A 21,227-nucleotide genomic window follows, 5' to 3' on the forward strand; every position below is an offset into this window, starting at 1 on the left:
GCTGCTATGTTTATCTAGAATATATATATATATATATATATATATATATATATATAAAACGTAAATAGCCGTGTTAGTCCAGTTGCGACAAGCTTTCAAGAGTTCTCCTCTCTTCCTTGGGTCAGCAATACTGATTTACAAAAGAATCTATGGCTAAAACAGAGGTTGGGAAAGGAGGGGAAAAAAACAAAGGTAGGGTGAGAAAGTGGTGTTTGAAGACATTGGAAGGGTAATAAAACAGTGACAAGGAACAGAATGGAGGGGGAAGGTGATGCTGTGAGGAGGGGGAAGGGGATGCTGTGAGGGGGGGGGGCGAAAGGTGTGGTTGAGAACATTGGCAGACAGGCAGGCAGGCCGGATAATATATATATATATTGGCTTGTGTAATACGAGCTTGAGACAAAAGGTGGCACTGAGTGCTCATTTGCATGTCATTTCCCAGAATCCCTTGCTGCAGTGGAAGCGCTGTATGCTGGGTGAAAATGGGATAAGACAGGGTTGCAGACCTGTCTAAGACATGCAAATGAACATACAGTAATATTTACAGTTGCTATAAATGTATATATATATATATATATATATATATATATATATATATATAGCAAATGGAAACACACACACATACATATATATGGTTGCAGACATGTCTAAGACATGTGAATGTGCTCACAATTGATATTTTCATTTGCTATAAGCTATATGGTGGAGGGTTTTTTGTCACTTTTTTTTACCCGCCATAACTTATCTAATATATATATATATAGTCATAAATCGCATCTACACACAGGGGATGGAAAAGCACAGATAACATTCCAAGATGCACTGTTTTTAAGTAAACCCTTGCCTGCTTTATTCAATGTAACATCGCCGGAAGAAGAGATCAGTGTATCTCGAAAGCTCGCACAAATAAAAGCATTTTGTTAGCCACAGAGCGGTATCGTCTATTCGTTTTTGATTATATAATATATATATATATATATATATATATATATATATATAGGGGCTGGAACAGTGAAGTAAGTGTGCTTTCCAGTCTACACAAAGTTAATCTCCTCAGAGAGAGAGCAGCAGCTGAAATCTGATTAATCAGGGGCTGGGCTCCTCAGTGAAATGAGGAAGTGTTTTAAAAGACTGAAAGCTGCCATGCACAGAGAGAGAGACTGTTTTCCCCAGAGAAGGGGGTGGATAGAAGTGCTCCCTAGCTGCGGAAGCTGGTTAAAGAGGACCTACATGGGAGAGTTTCTCTGGGCTCAGGTGGGGCCAAGTTCCCCTAAGAAGGAAAGGATGCAAGGCCTGGGCTGAAGCAGTGACGTCTGCTCCATAATGACTAAAGATAAGCAAAACCCTTATTTTTGTATGCAGAGACTGTGTTACATTGGTGTATATAAAACAAATATAATCACTGCGCTTCTCCATGTAAAGAGCATGCAGCTAGTGAAGGAAATGGCCATACAAATGTGCAAAACAGAAAGTGAATCCCTGCGCTTCTCCCATAGGGATAGTAATCAATGGGGAATATATATATATATATGTATGGTGTAAATACCTATATGAAAAAAGGAGACTTTTGGTATACATCCTTTGATCAAATAATGCCAAGCCTGCTAACCACGTCAAGGTAAGTCTCTTTAGCAGGTCCCTACGCTAAATGCATACTAGTGTTATGTGAAATAAGCCCAGAAGGGGTTAAAATATCAAAGCATATGCTTGTATAACCTAGTGCAATTAAAAACTGGTATATACCAGTACAGATACTCACATGTAAGTGAAGTGGAATAAGGGGACCTTGCTAGGAGATTATATACCTAGAAGAGGAGGGGCTGGCATGCCACAAACTGCTCAATAAGCAGTTGCAGGTGATTGGCTAAATATATTCTATTACACCATAGTAGTGTTGCCCTCTAGGAGCGTGCTGCAAAGGATTAAAATCGGCCCAACAAATAATGTAAAACAAATATAATCACTGCGCTTCTCCATGTAAAGAGCAATATAGAATATATTTAGCCAATCACCTGCAACTGCTTATTGAGCAGTTTGTGGCATGCCATGCCAGACCAAAAGTCTCCTTTTTTCACATTGGTGTATATGCCAGGGCATGTTTTAGCTGGGAACCAGTATAGTTGGCCAGCGGTCTTTAGGGAGGACTGAAGAAAAGTGAGTTCGTTTCCCTAACAAGAATAGGATTTTATGTTATTTGTTTTGATTTAAAGGGACAGTGGGTCTGTTATATGATTTAATCCCTGTCAATAAAACCCCTGTAGTTAAACTTTATACTGTGTTTCCGGCCTTAAATTGGGACAAAAGAGACTGCAACGTGGTGTGGGCATCACAATATATATATATATATATATATATATATATATATATATATATATATATATATATATATATATATATAAAGAAAAACAGAGGGTGCAACCTATATACAGTGTTTACAAATAATAAACACACGTGGATACAAACTTTGAATGTCCAGTAATAAAGGGGGGACTGGAAACCTAAAATGAAGAAAGAAGAGCCAATATGGTGAAGTACGTATAATTAAGGTTTCCACCATGCAAGCACTGATCCCACTTACAAAGTGGTAGATAAAACAAGCATGTTGGTATAAATCATTCACAGCAGCACAGGCAAGCAAGGGATCCCTTGATAAAGTCTTCCCAGATGAAACGCATAGGGCAGGGTGCTTTTAGAGTTCCTACAGTCAAACGGACTCTCTTAATAATATGCCTTTTTAAAAGCATATTTGGACTTTCATACGAAGTTTTATTGTTCCTCGTTTATTGAGGAGTGTCGGTTAGATACAAGATCGCCAGTAGCATTTGTATAACAGACTACAACAGAGCAAACATCGCGAGAACAGCTGACCGAGAGGAGAAGGAGCCAGACTTCAGTCGCTTTGTAACATCAGAAGGCTGAGATCGGACGGCGTCCTATGCTTCCCTGGGTGTTCTACTGCCTGTGCTGCTGTGAAAGATTTATACCGACATGCTTGTTTTATCTACCCCTTTGTAAGTAGAATCAGTGCTTGCATTGTGGAAACCTTAAATATACGCATTTCACCTTATTGGCTCTTCTTTCTTCATTTTAGGTTCCCAGTCCCCCCTTTAATACTGGACATTCAAAGTTTGTATCCACATGTGTGTTTATTATTTGTAAACACTGTATATAGGTTGCGCCCTCTGTTTTTCTTTTTGAAGTGAAACTTCTTTAGTGGCACCTAGTCATGATGGGACAAAACTGTATAGAGACGAAATGTGAAACGGAAGTGACGTAACGTAATGGCCGCCACTCCCCCCACACGCCCGCTGTCACATGCGGCGGCGGCAGTGATAGCCGCCGGCGCCGCTCCTAATGGCCGCCGCTCCCCCCAGACGGCTGCTGACATTTGTGGCGGCGGCGGCAATAGCCGCCGGCGCCGCTTCTAACGGCCGCCGATCCTCACCCCGCTGCCCGCTGACATGCCGCGCATGCGCGGTAGTCATGGCGATGCTCACGGACGCCACAGCTCGTAGACCTCCCTGCGCTGCCGCTGCTGGGTGAATGAGCACGGGCGGACTCCATGCAGCGTAGCTCTGCTTCACATGCCTGCCTCCTGCGTGTAGCTGATCTCTGGGCCGGTCTCCGACCTCCTGCCCAGCAGGATGTCTGTGTGCGTGCTGAGGCTGATCACCAACACCCGGGGCTTCCTGTGGTCGGACATGGAGACCCGCGCCCTGCTGGATATCTGGGGGGAGGTGGACGTGCAGTCGGCCCTGGACGGTAACTTCCGCAACAGCCACGTGTACCGGGACGTGGACGGCCGGCTGAGCGAGCTGGGCTTCGAGCGCACCCCGGAGCAGTGCTGGATCCGCATCAAGGGCCTGAAGCGCCAGTACTACCAGGCCCGGGAGGGCTTCCAGAAGAACGGGCACGCCCGCAAGATCTGCCGCTACTACGATGAGATGGACCGGATCCTCCACACCCGGCCCGCCCCGGACAGCAGCGGGGAGGCGGCCTGCGGGATCCTGCCTGACCCGAGTCCTGGGATCCTGCTTCTCCCCTTGGACCCCCCCCATGCAGGGGAGGGGAGCTGGCGTAGGAGACCTAGGAGCTGAGGGGGGCCGAGGTGGAGGACGAGGAGCGTCCCTGCCCTGGGGAACTGGGGGGGCCCGAGTCATCCCAGGACAACTTCACCGAGGAGGACTCCGGGGAGGGCTCGTCCTCCTACACCGAGCACCCGATCAAGGTGGAGGAGGGGCCCAGCGTTGCCATCCCACTACCGCCCAACGCGGGTAAGTGTGTCATTCATATATACTCGTACACACCCCGTGTCACACAGTCACACACACACACACTCAGACACACACTGTTACACGCACACACCGTGTCACACACAGACACACACGCGCACTCAGACACACACTGTCACACGCCTATGTCACACACATACTCTGACACTCACACGCACAGCCAGTCACACTCACAGCCACACGCACACTCAGTCACACGCGCACTCACATGCACACTCACATGCACACTCACAGTCACACGCACACAAGGAATTCACACTTAGTTCAAATAGCTAATACAGGGGATGTGTGCCGAGCACGAGCATTCTAAATCAAATTTATTTGCGTTTTGTCAATGAAATTGTATTTTGATTTTTAATTAAAACATCACCAACACAAATACAATTTCTGTGACAAAAGTCAAAGAAGTTTCACTTACTATGCGCGTGTACAGCACACACAGCTTTTTTTTCTATACACAGTATATCTGGTTTTGTGTGTACCCTACACATTGTGGCAGCATCCTCTATACTTTTTATTCAGTTTGTTATAATATTTTGCGCGCACACATATATATATATATATATATATATATATATATATATATATATATAGTGATGCCCACACCACGTTGCAGACTCTTTTGTCCCAATTTAAGGCCGGAAACACTGTATTTTCTATTCAGGGGTTTATTTATAGGGATTAAATCATACAACAGGCCTACCATCCCTTTAAGAAAACCAAATACTAAAATAAAATCCTATTCCTGTTAGGGAAACTAACTGATTTTTCTTCAGCTCTCTCTAAAGACCTCTGGCCAACTATTCTTGTTCCCAGATAAAACCTGCCCTGGCAAATGCAACAATCTACACAGTCTTTGCACACGGCAATAACAAAGGGTTTTTGCTTATCTGTTTGTAAGTCTCCGGAGCAGACGTCCCTGCTTCAGCACAGGCCTTGTGTCCTTTCCTTCTTAGGGGAACTAGAACATACTGGGTTGGTCACATGGTTCAGGATGACTAAGCTCTGCCCCTTTTTTGCGCAGAGACAGGGAGGTAGAAGAGAAATTATAAATAGGAGGGGATTAAAACGTCACCCTCAGATCCCAGGAGAGCCAGAGGAGGGGTCTCAGCTGTAAATATGTAAGTACACCGTTCAGTAATAAGGTAGTCTAGGGTAGTAGCCCCTCCGTTGTTTTAATAGATAGGGAACTGCCTTTGAAGATAGGCGCCCATGAAATGTAGGAGTCATAAGTACAGGCTCCCCGCTCCCCCGTGGAGTGCAAACTTTTACTGCTGCGTCCCCCTGTCTTGGCTGCTCCGAGATTCCGCCCCCCGTCCTACCTTGCCGGTGCGTCGAATGACGCTCTGGGGTCATGTGATGTCATGTCATGTGACCCGCGACGTCATTTGACGCCGGTGACGTCACATGACCACGCGGCATCATTTGCCACGGAGACGCGTCACAAGCGTCTAAATCACGGTAAGTTTTCTTGTTGCAGAAGCCTCACGCGATCCCCGGCATTTAATTTTAGTGCCTTGGGGAACAGCGCGGGACCTCTGCAATGGCCCATGCCCCCCCAGTTTGCGCACCGCTGCCCCAACTGGTAGCCCTCAGACTCAAAGTGGCATAGCAACTGGTAGCCTTGGACATCTTGCCGCTGTGAGCATCTCAGGGGAGTAATATGAAGCTCAATAGAAAGGGATCACCTCTGCCATCCCAGCATTGAAGAGCTACTAAAAGGATGGTCAGAACCAAAGAGAACTAAGGACTCTGTACCAAGGATATAAAGGGAAAGCCCAAGCAAGTACCCAGGAGGTATAGGAAGAGTATATACAGTAATATGATGATTGATCAACTTTTTCAACTGTTCTAAGCATGTGCATCCCTAGAAACACAGTAATGCACCTGGGGAAGTTGTTAGCCTCAAACTCTGTAAATAAAGCCGGTCCTGTTTGTAACTATAAAGTTCCGGGCGCCCATCTTTTCTACCTTAACACTCAGCTGCACGGACCCAGCACCCTGACAAGGTAATATACACTGTGCCAGCCAAATCTAGAGACAATCTGATGTAAACTCTCTAGGAGCCAGGCAGGGAGGGTTACATTTATAATTTGGCGGATGTCCGTGCTAGTATTATGCCACCATTAAGGTGACGGAGAAAACTGTCAAGAAAACTATCGCAAGGGGTACATTTTTCCTTACAGATTGCCAATATGGAAATGTAACTCTGCTCTAACTGCTGCCACTTGCTCCATAAATCCCTCATCTTGTCGCAGGCAGGCGCAGGCAGCCCTAAAAACGGCACAACTAAAATGAATATATAGACACTAACTGTCACAGGTGTATTTCAGCAACAATAATACGACTTTGCACTTTAATTTGCCTTTTCATGCATAAATCTAAAAAAAACTACAATAAATAATAAAATGTCATAGGGAAAAAATAAATAAAATGAATCCAATTAGTAATCCGGCCCAATCTCCAATAATTTCCTAATCACTATATGGAGTTCCTTGTTGATCCATAAAATTTTTTTGTCCGAATCCGTTCCCCAGAGTTTCCCCACAAAAATAACCCTGATTAAATGTCACCACAAATAACAGTATCCTACACTTCTTTTCCATTTCGAAATGTCTTTCCCTAGAACTTTTTCAAGGTCTCTTCAATTTCTCGTGTATTATATAATTTGCCACAGAAATATAACGCACACGACACAACGTCTGGTTTTGCATAATATTGTTCAGTAGCTCTGCCTCTTATCTGACAAGGTAGCATATTAAACGTACTGGCTTTAAGTACGAGCTCTGTGGCCTGCTGCTGTAGTCGCTCCCGAGCAGCTGCGAGCTCACTCTCCGTATCTTCGTGTTTGCTTACTAAGGACATCTCCTCCTGCTTCACATTTTCCAGCTGTTTTTGAAGAACCTAAGGGAACATATAAAATTTATGAAATGCACATCGAAACGCATCTAAGTTGAAAAACCTTCACAACCATACGGTGTAGTTATAGATGACAAACACCATCAGAAATTGCCTCTGACTACCTTTATCACGTAGCAAAGCAGCCTAGAAACAAACATGTTCCAACTGCAAATATTTATTAAAGAGCTTCCACGGGATATACTTCCCAAGGCTCTAAATGCAAATGTGCGCTGCTTTATCCTGCTTTCCCTTAACTTTTTCCTAGCTGATTTAACAGCTACAGAAACACTATCAAATCCTTATGGGGCAGTCGCACAAAGAAGGCAGGCAATATTATTAAACTCTGTGGGCGCTTTACAAATTTATATTTACATACACACACACACTCTTACATCACTTACATCCATGGACCATTTAACACCTCAAATCATAAAACGCATACTGCACAGGGGGAGGGATAAGCTTCAATCACAGATCACATTCCAGTATGCACCGTTTAAAAGTAAAAACCCTTTTTTGGCTTCATTCATTGTAACATCGCCGAAAGAAGAGATTAGTGTATCTCGAACGCTCGCACAAATAAAAGCATTTCGTTAGCCACAGAACGGTATTGTCTATACGAATATATACACACACACACACACGTGGAGAAGAGGGGCTTGCAACCGCAATACCTGGAAGTTCATTGGGGAGCCCTTCAGTCATCCAGCAGTGGACCGACAAGGGCTGAAGATGATGATACTATATACATACATACATACATACATACACACACACACACACACAGATGTAGCACCTACTATTATGGTTTCTGGAGCTAGAAATTGCCAAGGGAAATAGATCTAAGGCGAGACTATGTGTTATCCGGCGTTACCTTGGCATGGTCGGTAAGCCTGTCATACTTTGGCAAAATACCTCAATTTAACTAAAACATTAGAAAGCGTTAACGTTGTGCAGACTTTTATGCAGCATGATATAAAGAAATAGAAAGGGTTTATGAAATGTTGGTTTTTAGTTAATTTGGATGTGCGGTGATCTATTGCTTTTTGCTTCTAGCTTTTTTGATCGCAGCACACCAGTACAAAATGATAACACATTGCACGTACTGGGTGAGCTTACCAAAACACATTGAAATGCATAAATTCTATATAACCATAACAGTACTAAATTGACGCACATACGATAAGTGGCCAGGGGTGAAATCAAAATACACTTCCATGGAGATAAAATAAATTTTAAAGAGCTAATGTAGTTCTTAAAAGGTTAAAAACTACTGCCTGCTGTATTTTACAATTTATATCACTAAGGCTGCGCTTATAGTGTCTTGCGATAGCAATGGCGACGCGACGTTGCTCCAAAACAAATGCATTGTCACCGTCGCAAGCACTTATAGTAAGCGCGACGCGACAGAGTGACGGGAGCGACCAAAAATGTGGTAGCCGGTCAAATTTCATTTTTCAGAGGCTGTCGCCACATGTGACAGCCTCTGAACCAATCAATGGCCAGTTCGCTAGCGATGTCGCTGCAAAGCGAAATTCAACTTTTGCAGGTGGCGACGGCATCTGTCGCGTCGCCGTCACTATATAAGTCTGGATCAAAGAACTACAGTATAGACCTACTTATAGACACTGTCTCATTGTTTTGCACTTGACCATTTAAGCTTGGTTACTTATTCTGCATTGAGAAGCAAGAAGTAGTTCCAAAATTACTGTATGATAAAAAACACATTGAAAAGATCCTCAAAATTGTAGGCCGAGGTTTCACACATCATATTGAGATTGAACAGCAGGTGCAAACTCAGGGTAATGACATGCAAATAAGCACATTAACATGCAAAAAAGCCTTAATATAGGAATAGGATTTATAATTCGTTGTGATTTATCTATACTAAACTATTCTGTTCACTGTAAGTGATGGTGTTAAATTGACACTTTTCCTCGCAATAAAGTACAACTGTTTACATACTTTTTAAACCTCTAAAAGGAGCACTCCAAGTCAGCGTTTTTTGTCTCCTATTTTTTACTTTTCCATTTATATAGGATTGAAGTAGGGGGTCTCTAGAGCTGAACCCCGTTAATTTCTGCTCTGGGTATCCCCTGCTTCCACAGAAACTTACCTCCGAAGTACGTGCCGGTAGCTGCTCCAGCTGAGCAGGCTGTGCTTTAAAGTTTAAAGCTCCCTTGTCACATGGACCAATAGGAAGTCACACCAATGATGTCTCAGCTTCATATTGGTCCGCAGGGCACAAGATCTTTGAACAGCGGCCTTTACGTCATCCCCGGCACCGAGGGGAGTGTCTACCGGCACATGCTTTGGAGGTAAATATATCCGGAAGCAGGGGGTCCCCGGAGCTGAAATTAACAGGGTTCAGTTCCGGAGACCCCTTGCTTCAATTCTACATAAAAGCCAAAACAAAAAATAAAACAAAAAAAATTAGCCGGCTTGGATTCCCACTTTAAGCTTAAACACTTGCTAGTTTATGTAAATCTATTCCCAAATCGACACAACATCCAGAACCTTGTGGCGCCATCTGAAGTCACTTGTGTGGTATTAATCCCTCTATTAGGGTCCCAATAATTAAGGTTCCAATGTGGGCCACATTCACAAAGTGGTGGCATTTATCAGGTATGGCTTTTATCATTCCATAAATGTAGGGTGACCATATTTGTCCTGGAAAAAACTGGGACACGTTACGCATGCGCAGTCAGCCCTTGCGACTGAGCATGCGCGAATGGCGAACGCAGGCTTGCTTGTCACTTGCCGTCTGCTCGTGCGCCTGAGCGATAGGGGTTTGCCGGTCGCTCACTCGCATGCACGAACGGAGCTTGCCAGTCTCGCATGAGTACCCGGTAAATGCCGACTGCGCATGTGCGGCCAGCGGGATATAAAACCGGGACAGCACCCCAAAAAGTCAGGACAGAGGCCTAAAAACCGTGACTGTCCCGGCTAAACTGGGACATCTGGTCACCCTACATAAATGACCTTGTAGAGTGATAGAGTGACTATGGAACACTCTAGAAACACATACAGTAGAGCCATTACTATATTAACATCATTACACCCTGGTACTCACCTGCTCACCCAAAAGATGGATTATTCATCCCTTCACACAAATCCCAAACTATTGCCAATCACACTTGCACACTTGAGGTAGGGGTATAAGATCACAACCAGAGCAAGGGAACAGAGTCCTGTTAGAATAGTCATGATGCAGGCAGAGGTCAAGGCAGGCGGCAAAGGTGCAACTCCGGGTACAGGCTGGGGTCAAGGCAGACGGCACAGGAGCGGTGGTTGGGGCAACAGGAACAGGGAATCCAAAAGAACAGGGAGGGCTCAGGAACAGGGCAGGCTCAGGAATCAGAACACAAGGAGGCCAGGCACACAAGGAAATGCTTATAATGCTCAGGCAGGGGCTTGGAGTTACTGACTGCTATTTTAAGCCCAGGAACAGGTGCAGCCAATTCAGAAAGTTCAAGAAGAAGCTTTCCAGCAACCAAGACGGCCACAACAGACAAGTAAGGGCAAGCTCCAGCAAAACCCTGGACCGGAATCCTTACACATACAGTGGTGTGTAAAAGAAAGTACACCAAATTTGAATTCTATGGTTTTAGATATTAGGACATAATAACAATCATCTGTCCCTTAGCAGGTCTTAAAATTAGGTAAATACAACCTCAGATGAACAACAACACATGACATATTACACAGTGTCATGATTTATAAATAAAGCCAAAATGGAGAAGCCATGAGTGAAAAACTAAGTATACCTTATGATTCAATAGCTTGAACCACTTTTAGCAGCAATAACTTGAAGTAATCGTTATCTGTATGACTTTATCAGACTCTCACATCGTTGTGGAGGAATTTTGTCCCACTCTTCTTTACAACGTTGCTTCAGTTCATTGAGGTTTGTAGGCATTTGTTTATGCACAGCTCTCTTAAGGTCCTGCCACAGCTTTTCAATCGGGTTGAGGTCTGGACTTTGACTGGGCCATTGCAACACCTTGATTCTTTTCTTTTTCAGCCATTCTGTTGTAGATTTGCTGGTGTGCTTGGGATCATTGTCCTGTTGCATGACCCAATTTTGGCCAAGCTTTAGCTGTCGGACAGGTGGACTCACATTTGACTCTAGAATACTTTGGTATACAGAGGAGTTCATGGTCGACTCAATGACTGCAAGGTTCTCAGGTCCTGTGGCTGCAAAACAAGCCCAAATCATCATCCCTCCACCACCGTGCTTGACAGTTGGTATTAAGCGTTTGTGCTGATATGCTGTGTTTGGTTTTCGCCAAACGTGGCCCTGTGTATTATGGCCAAACATCTCCACTTTGTTCTTGTCTGTCCAAAGGACATTGTTCCAGAAGTATTGTGGTTTGTTTAGATGCAACTTTGCAAACCTAAGCTGTGCTGCCATGTTCTTTTTAGAGAGAAGAGGCTTTCTCCTGGCAACCCTTTCAAACAAACCATACTTGTTCAGTCTTTTTCTAATTGTACTGTCATGAACTTTAACATTTAACATGCTAATGAGGCCTGTAGAGTCTGAGATGTAACCCTTGGGTTTTTTGCAATTTCTCTGAGCATTGCACGGTCTGACCTTGGGGTGAATTTGCTGGGACGTCCACTCCTGGGAATATTGGCAACTGTCTTGAATGTTTTCCACTTTTGAATAATCTTTCTCACTGTAGAATGATGGACTTTAAATTGTTTTGAAATGGCCTTATAACTTTTCCCAGATTGATGGGCAGCAACAATTGCTTCTCTAAGATAATTGCTGATATCTTTCCTCCTTGGCATTGTGTTAACACACATCTGAATGCTCCAGACCAGCAAACAGCTAAAACTTTGGCTTTTGTAGAGGTGGTCACACTTGCTGATGATCAATTAATCAAGGGCATTTGATTAGCAGCACCTGTCTGCTACTTAGCATCTTAATTCCTATGGAAGCAGTAAGGGTGTACTTAGTTTTCACACATAGCTTCTCCATTTTAGCTTTATTTTAGTTAAATAAATCATGACACGGTGTAATATGTCATGTGTTTTTGTTCATCTGATGTTGTATTTACCTAATTTTAAGACCTGCTAAGGAACAGATGATTGTTATTATGTCCTGATATGTAAAACCATAGAATTCAAAGAGGGTGTACATCCTTTTTCACACAACTGTATGTTAAATTCTACGGGACCCCAACACTCTCTCACAGTGCGTCTGAGATCAGATGCATTTTAAATTCTTCTGTATTTGGTGCAATTTACAGGGTAACCCTTTAGGGATGCCGGGGGGGAACCAAACGGTTCCTAGGAACCCTGGTTGAAAAACACTGCGTTATGGCAACTCATCTCACACACACTGACTTTCTAACTCATATACATGCCAACACTGTGCCCACTTCCCACTCATTTACAAATCCAACACACACACCCTACAGTGTAGGGTGACCAGATTTACAAAAGTAAAAACCGGGACACATTAAAAAAAAATATTTAGAAAACAAATGACATCACCAACTGCGCCCCTTCTCCTTTATGTCTCTCCGCCCCCCTTTCTCTCCCCCATCCCTCCATTCTCTATCCGTCTCCCCCATATCCCTCCTCTCTCTCCCCCCCACATCCCTACATTCTCGTTCCACCCTTCCCTTTCTGTCTCTCCCCCATTCTCTGTGTCTCTCCCCCCATTCTGTGCCTCTCCCCCCATTCTGTGTGTCTCTCTCTCCCCATTCTCTGTCTCTCTCTCCCCTATTCTCTGTGTCTCTCCCCCTCCCCAATCCTCTGTGTCTCTCTGTCTCCCCAAGCTGTGTCTCTCTCCCATGCTGTGTCTCTCTCCCCATGCTGTGTCTCTCTCCCCATGCAGTGTCTCTCTCTATCCCCATGCTGTTTCTCTCTCCCCATGCTGTGTGTGTGTCTCTCTCTCTCCCCCATTCTCTGTCTGTATCCCTGGAGAGAAAGAGTGTGTGTGTGTTAAAACCCCAGGCTGTACACACATGCAGGAGAGCTGGTGAGGAGACAGGACTGAAAATGATGAAGAGATTACTGCTGTAAGGTCTGTGTTGCAAAGTACATGTGTGATGAACTGTCTGTCTCCTGCATACAAAAGAGAAGCTGCCTTATTTTTGTTTTGTCTGCTAAAGAGAAGCTATTTTCTTTTGTCTGCTGAAAAAGAAGCTATTTTCTTTTGTTTGCTGATGAGAAGCTATTTGTTTTTGGTGTGCTGTATGTTTTAAGGCTCAAATAAATAAGCCTTATCCAAAGAACCTGCGTGTGTGGTTGCATGTACCCTGCAATATATGGTGTCAAGAAGTGCCGGGATTTTGAAAGGCCCCTGCAGTTAAAGGACTACACACACACACACACACATAAGAATGAGACAAATGGAAGAATTTTTTAAAGAGTTTCTGTGCGAGCAGATCAGACAGCAGGGACAGTTAATGCAGCAGAAGGCCCAGCTACAAGCAGAGAGAGATTAAAGACTATTGCAGCAGCAAACCCAGCTCCTAACCCAGCAGCAGGCAGCACAGGAGGAGCGGATGGCCAACCTGCTGACCTAATTCCAGGGGTCTGCCAGTCCAGAACTTGCAAACAAACCCCCGGTACTTCTGAGGAAAATGGCTCTGAACGAGGATCTAGAGGCTTTTTTACTGACATTTGAAAGGGTTGCCGAAGCTCAGGGCTGGGCTGCAGATCGCTGGCCAACTGCTTTGGCCCCGCTCCTCATAGGAGAAGCCCAGGCCTCATATCAGGGCCTCCCTGCAGATCAGGCAATGGACTACCGACAAGTAAAAGCCTCCATACTGGATCGCTTAGGTCTGACCCCAGAGACCTACCGGCAGCAGTTCCGGAACCTGAAGTACACCACTAAGATGAGACCCCGGGTCCTCGCTCAGCGGTTATTGGACTTGTGTACGCGCTGGATACAACCCGAGGAGTGCACTAAGGACGCAATTCTTGAGCAGGTGGTTTTGGAACAATTTCTACAAATAATACCACCTTCCGCACGCTCGTGGGTAAAACGCCACGCTGTTGAAACCCTAGCTTTGGCGGTCCAACTCGTGGAGAACTTCCTTGGGGCTGAGGAGCAGGCGAGTGTCCTGGACCCGACGGATCCGATTCCACTGGCACCTACGGATGCCCAAAGAGGGAGGTCGGGTCAGCCATTTTGTTACGGCCCGTCCACGCACAACCGCCAAGTCCAACGGAAGGAGCAGTCGTTCCAGCAAGTGCGGAGTCCAAATGCTGGTCCCCGCCGAGACCCTCATCTACTTCCTGATGTCGGCTCATCGCAAAATGAGAGGAGCTTCCGAGGACGTCGCCCACAGGACCCACCAGATACCTGGTCTCCAGTGTCCGGTCCAGCAGAGCGCTATCCACGGCCCCCTCCTACGACGTGGGAACCCTCTCCATGTTCCGCCTGCGGAGAACAAGGCCACCGGCATGTGGACTGTCCACGAATGGATTGTTCATTCGGCAGGACCGTCGCCTCGGCCTCCACTGGAGAAAACTAAAAGCCCTGGCTACTTCCAGCCCAGGTTGGGGGGAAAAACCGTCCAGGCCCTTGTAGATTCGGGCTCTGGGAAAACTCTAGTCTTCCAGGGACTGTTACCGCCTAACGTGTGTTCTTTTGACTCTCCATTGTGAAGATTCGGGGATTGCGTCCCGTGCGGCGCGGTTCCTCCTCTCTACATAACAGTACTGCAGCGGCTACTGCCTCCGATCTGGCCCCCGCTGGTGCACACACCCGCTCTGTTTACAGAGCGCGTGCGCACCCGCTCCTCTTCTACCAGGTCACAGACCTTAGCTCCGCCCCCTCGGTCACGCCGCACCTCCGCTGCGCGCAGCGTGCACGCGTTACGTCGCGCAACGAGCCCCAGCTGCGAGTCAAGATTGCTGTGAGCCCTTGTCTCCTGCAGCCTATCCTTTGCATCTGCAGAGGCTCCGCCTCCATTCCGCCCCTTCTCCTACTGGTTCCTGTCTCCTATAAGAAACTTCCTCTTCCTGTCATACCTTGCTGAACATAACCTTGTGTAGCCTTTGCGTGTGCCTGTCTTGTCCAGTCCAGTCTTGTCTTGTTCTCTGCAGTTAACCCCTCGTGTACCGACCTGGCTTTGCATTTGGATTCTCTCTGGCTCTTGACCCCTGGCATATGGATAACGACTACGAGTACCTCTCCAACCCCAGACCACAGGCTTATGGACTCCAACTACATGTACCTCTCCAACTCACGGACCCCGGCAAGTATTGAATTAACCCTTTCTACATACCCAGACCCAGCAACGCTACAAACCACCTTCTGGGCTCGCCCCCGCTACTGTGGGTGTGTGGCACAGCCCTTCCCACCTCAGTGCCGGGGTCAGGTCTTGTTTGTGGGCTCACGCAAGCGTTACATCCATGGAGCATAGAATGTATACACGGCGATGTAAGACGGTATCCGACGGCCAAAATCCGGCTAAAGGTAAAGGGTCAGGAGGCCTACGTCGAAGTAGGAGTCGCTCCTTGGCTCAGCCGGGTGTGGCCTTTCTTTTCAGACCTAATGGCCCCAGTCTCTCATGAGGAGCCTTATTCTGTGGATCAGGATAACCCTGGCAAACTGTTCCCATTCTCGGCAGACCCTTTCCCCAGCCGACACCGGGTTCCAAAGACTCGGAAGCAAAGACGCTCCGACAAACAGGACTGGTTGCAGAAATCTGGGTCTCAAGATGACCATTCTAGTAGCCAGAGGTTACAAGTGATGGCTGGGGTTGGCCAGAGGGAGGGGGATATGGGCCCTGGAGATTTACCAGACCTATTCCGCCCTGACTTTCACCAGAGGCAAAGGGAAGACCCAGTCCTTGCTACACAGTGTGACAAGGTGGTAAAAATTGATGAGCAGATTTTAAATGCACAGGGGGTGATAGTATTCCCCCATTTTGAATTATCAAATGATATCCTGTATAGGGTGAATAGGCAGACACAAACATGGGAGGTCACCAGACAGATATTGGTTCCCAAGGCGTTTGTTAAATCTGTGTTCACTCTAGCCCATACTGTCCCTTGGGGTGGTCACCTAGGCAGGGATAAAACATTGGACCATATTTCGTCCCGATTCTATTGGCCAGGGATGCATAGTGATATTTCTAAGTTATGTGCGGCATGTCCGGAGTTCCAGCTAACTAGTCCGAAGGGACAAAAAACAGCCCCTTTTTTCCTCTACCCTTGGTGTCAGTTCCCTTTGAAAGGATTGGGGTAGACTTGGTAGGACCTCTAGAACCTTCCGCGAAAGGACACAGGTTTATTCTTGTAATAGTTGACTATGCAACAAAGTATCCTGAGGCGTTCCCCCTGAGAACAGCAACGGCGAAGCAAGTAGCCAACAAGTTGTTGGAGCTGTTCTCACGGGTTGGACTTATGGCTAAACTGATGCAGGATGTCTTAAAATTACTAGAGGTCAAGTCTGTTCGGACATCGGTCTACCATCCACAGACTGACGGATTGGTGGAAAGATTTAACCGAACTCTAAAAGGGATGCTGAGGAAATTTGTAGATTCAGAGAAGAGAGCCTGGGATGAACTTCTCCCTTTTCTGCTGTTTGCAGTGCGGGAAGTTCCCCAGGCCTCCACGGGATTCTCTCAATTTGAACTGCTGTATGGCCACCAACCCCGGGCTATCCTGGACCTCCTAAAGGAGTCCTGGGAGGAACAGCGGTCCCCTTCTAAGAATACCCTGCAATATGTACTAGACCTTAGGAAGCGCCTAGATGTGGTCGGCCATTTTGCTAGGGAGAATCTTAGATCAGCCCAGGACAGCCAGGAGAGACATTACAAATCAGAATGCTCGCATGAGAGTATTTCACCCGGGAGACCAGGTAATGTTGTTGTTACCCAGTTGTGAGAGCAAACTCCTAGCCAGGCCCATTCGAAGTACTCCGCCACACGGGTGATTACGAGATCGCTCAACCAGGGTCCAGGAAGGGTAAACAAATTTACCATGTGAACTTGCTGAAACTCTGGAAGATGCAGCGGTCTCTATTCATCCACCCAGTGGAGGAGGAAACGGATTTGGGTCCTCAGCCCCCACGGGAGAACATCGTGGGTGACGATAAAACCCAATGGGTAGACAGTTGTCGTCTGAACAAAAAGGGGACTTGTTAGAAATAATTACACAATTCCATGATGTTTTTTCTGATTTGCCAGGGCAAACTAATTTAATTTCACATGTGTTCAAGACAGCACCTGGGGTAAAAGTACATTCCCGTCCTTATAGGTTGTCTGAGAGTCGTAAGGCCCTGGTAGAGAAGGAGGTACAAGAAATGTTACACTTAGGAGTGATTGAGGAATCATGCAGTGAGTGGTGTAGTCCACTAGTTATGGTCCCTAAACCCGATTGGAAGGTAAGATTTTGTGTGGACCTCCGAAAGGTCAATGCGGTATCCAAGTTTGACGCATATCCAATGCCAAGGGTGGACGAGTTAATTGACGCCCTTGGTAACGCGGAATATATATCCACGCTGGACAAAAGGATACTGGAAAATACCCTTAGAGGAAAAGTCCAAGTACAAAACAGCCTTTGCCACTCCCATGGGTTTATACCAGTTTGTGACAATGCCATTTGGACTGCATGGAGCCCCAGCCGCATTTCAGAGACTCATGGATAAGGTGCTGAGACCCCATAGGGCTTATGCCGCAGCCTACCTAGATGACATTGTCATTTATAGTAAACACTGGCGGGCCCATCTAAATAGGCTGAAAGCGTTTCTCAAATCTCTAAGAGAGGCAGGGCTCACAGCCAACCCTAAGAAATGTGCCTTAGATAAGGCGTAAACCAAATACTTAGGGTATGCAGTGGGAGGTGGAAAAGTAAGGCCACTAGCCGACAAGGTAGTTGCCCTGAAAGAAGTTCCGACCCCCAAACAAAAATGCAGGTACGCTCTCTGCTGGGTTTAGCAGGGTACTACCGGCGGTTCATCCCCAACTACTCGGAAGTTGCAGCCCCATTAACGGACCTCACAAAAAAGTCCGCCCCTACACAAGTGGTATGGTCAAGGGCGTGTCAGAGAGCCTTTGAGGACATAAAAAGGTGTCTATCAGAGGATCCCATCCTTAGAAGCCCAGACTTCAACAGGCCTTTTGTAGTGCAAACCGATGCATCAAAGACAGGGCTAGGGGCAGTGTTGTCACAACAGTTTGAGGGAGTGGAACATCCGATCCTTTTTCTGAGTAGGAAATTGTTCCAGAGGGAAAAAAACTACTCAATGATTGAGAAGGAGTGCCTCGCAGTAAAGTGGGCAATCGAAGCTTTGAGGCATTACCTGGCAGGAGTCCATTTTACTCTGGTGACGGACCATGCTCCATTAAAGTGGTTAAATAGCATGAAGGACTGCAATGCTAGATTGACCAGGTGGTATATGGCCCACCAACCCTTCTCATTTGAGATTCAGCACAGGCCTGGAAAAGAAAATGCAAATGCTGACTTCTTTTCTAGAGAAGGGGTGGTGGATCTGGCACCAGCCACACACTAACAGGGGAGGAATGTGACAGGGTGAATGAACGTCATCAGCCATATGCTTGAAAAAACTATGTTTAGGCTTGCAGTGCAGCAGTGACGAGGTTAAGTTGAGATGGGCTGCTTAATTAGTCTGACCCCAGTTGCATAATCAAGGTGTTAAAACCCCAGGCTGTACACACATGCAGGAGAGCTGGTGAGGAGACAGGACTGAAAATGCTGAAGAGATTACTGCTGTAAGGTCTGTGTTGCAAAGTACATGTGTGATGAACTGTCTGTCTCCTGCATACAAAAGAGAAGCTGCCTTATTTTTGTTTTGTCTGCTAAAGAGAAGCTATTTTGTTCTGTCTGCTAAAAATAAGCTATTTTCTTTTGTTTGCTGATGAGAAGCTATTTGTTTTTGGTGTGCTGTATGTTTTAAGGCTCAAATAAATAAGCCTTATCCAAAGAACCCACGTGTGTGGTTGCATGCTGTCTGTGTCTCTCTTTCCCCCCATGCTGTCTCTCTCTCCCCCCATGCTGTTTCTCTCTATTTCCCTCACACTGTCTCTCTCTCTCTCCCCCATGCTGTCTCTCTCTCTCCCACATGCTGTGTCTCTCTCTCTCCCCATATTCTGTGTCTGTCTCCCTAGAGAGAGAGTCTCCCCCCATTGTGTCTCTCTTCCCATTCTGTGTCTCTCTCCCCATGCTGTGTGTCTCTCTCTCCCCATGCTGTGTCTCTCTCTCTTCCCATGCTGTGTCTCTCTCCCCATGTTATGTCTCTCTCTGCCCCCCCCCCATTCTGTCTGTCTCCCTATAGTGTGTGAGTGAGTGTGTGAGTCCCCCCTTTCTGGACCTTACCTGCATGGGTGGGAGGGGGAAGCCATCTTGAGCCCTGGCAGCAGACACCGGAAGTTCTCACTGACTCACTTCCGGGTCTCACTGCTGGGGCTCCGCTGTAGCTAACCCCGCCCCCATCCTCTGCAGCTGCAAACTCAGACCTGGACTCCCTGAAAGCATTTTATGCTCTCTGCTGTCCCCCCCTGCTCTGATGGTCAAAACTGGGACAGTCAGAAAAAAAACCGGGACATTTTAAAGAATGTCGGGCAGCCTGGACAGACCTTAAAAAAATCAGGACTGTCCCGGCTAAACCCTGACATCTGGTCACCCTACTACAGTGCCCACCCCACACTGACAGAGCCCCCTGCACACAAACTGAGATCACGCCACACGCACAAACTGCTCACCACATACTGTAAACACAGTGAGAGAAAACACTTCACACACAATGACAATGCAATTAGACAGACATACACAAACACAGAGACCACTTCAAACACAAACTCAAAAGCGGATATGTCAGTGGAAATGCAGACTTTTAAAAACCCTAACCCTGTTGCCAGAGATGATTGCAACATATAGGGAAGCAATGAGTTGCAAGTACAAATGGCAGAGAAGGTATTAAAAACAAATAATTTTAATGATTCAATTTTCCCTCAAAAAGGAAATATGAATCATTTACCAAATACAATAATCCGAAGCTTTAGACTGGCTTTTAAAATATTCATTTATTTTAGTGAACAGATGCTAAAAATGGCATACGGTACGCATTGTAAATAGAATAGATGCTATTCAAAAAAGGTACAACCTTCATTCACCACATAAAAATAACTGTCAGGTTTTACAATCTCAAGAAATGTCCAGTTACATTCAGCTTTCCAGTTATCAGTTAATTATCAGTTTAACGGTTCTACTACGCTCAAAAAGCCACTATTACTCGTTAGCAGCAGCTCAAGTGAATAGCTGTAAACGTGCTAATATCCATCCAGTGACGCAAAAAACAGCACCTTTTACTTTGTAATTATTGAACAATTACATCCCAATTACAAAAAAACTAATCATTATCCTTTTTTAATCCTGTTGAAGGAGCACAAAAGAAATATCAATTTTAGATTTGATCAGATGAAATATTGAAATGACTGTTTTGGGAATAGCTTCTGTTCCTTGGTCGTTCCCCTGACATTCCTTGTTTTGCCGAAATTGCTCATCCCTGTATTTCATTTCGTTTATGTAGATGCATGTTTTCAACTGTGAACACTTCTGCTGTGTGAATTGAATACATAAATGGTGCACTTAGGCAAAATGGATTTAATGAGTCACTCAAATGGTCTCCTTCCATTGACAAAATATATAGAAATAAACTAACCTGACAAAAAGATGGCAGTATTTGTTTCTAATGCTGCAGAGAAAAAGGGACTTAGATATGCAGCTAGGTAGCCCAGTTTTTATTTTATTTACATTTTATTAAACTTTGCCATGTGCTACAAAATAAAAGACAGAAATGTGCCATAATAAAATAAAGCTTAAAAGATACAGCATAAGCCAGTCCCCAGCGTTTGATTCATTAGACCAGGGGAGTGCAATCTTTTTTCCCAGCGCCCCCCTGCCGGCTGTTTCCCTCTCTGCGCGCCCCCGCCTCTTACCTTGCCTCTGGCGTCATTTGACGCCGCGTTGCCATGGCGACGCGTCTACAGAAGCAAGGTAAGTGCAGTTTACAGAGGCCTTCGCCGCTTCCCCGGCACTTCA

At 45.8% G+C, this 21,227-nt stretch overlaps 1 protein-coding gene across 4 annotated transcripts in view; it reads right to left on the bottom strand.

Moving 5' to 3' along the window:
• FAM184A (family with sequence similarity 184 member A) overlaps positions 1–21,227 on the bottom strand; it is a 192,909-nt gene that overhangs the window by 65,289 nt on the left and 106,393 nt on the right. For all 4 annotated transcript variants that reach the window (XR_012801137.1, XM_075597750.1, XM_075597749.1 and 1 more), the window contains exon 4: positions 7,061–7,196. Coding sequence is in view for 3 of the 4 variants with exons in the window: in XM_075597750.1 (XP_075453865.1) it covers positions 7,061–7,196 (136 nt within the window). In the remaining variant the exon portion in view is untranslated. The remainder of the gene's footprint in view (positions 1–7,060; positions 7,197–21,227) is intronic.

This window comes from Ascaphus truei, chromosome 4 (assembly GCF_040206685.1).
Source record: "Ascaphus truei isolate aAscTru1 chromosome 4, aAscTru1.hap1, whole genome shotgun sequence".
NCBI classification, from domain to species: domain Eukaryota; kingdom Metazoa; phylum Chordata; class Amphibia; order Anura; family Ascaphidae; genus Ascaphus; species Ascaphus truei.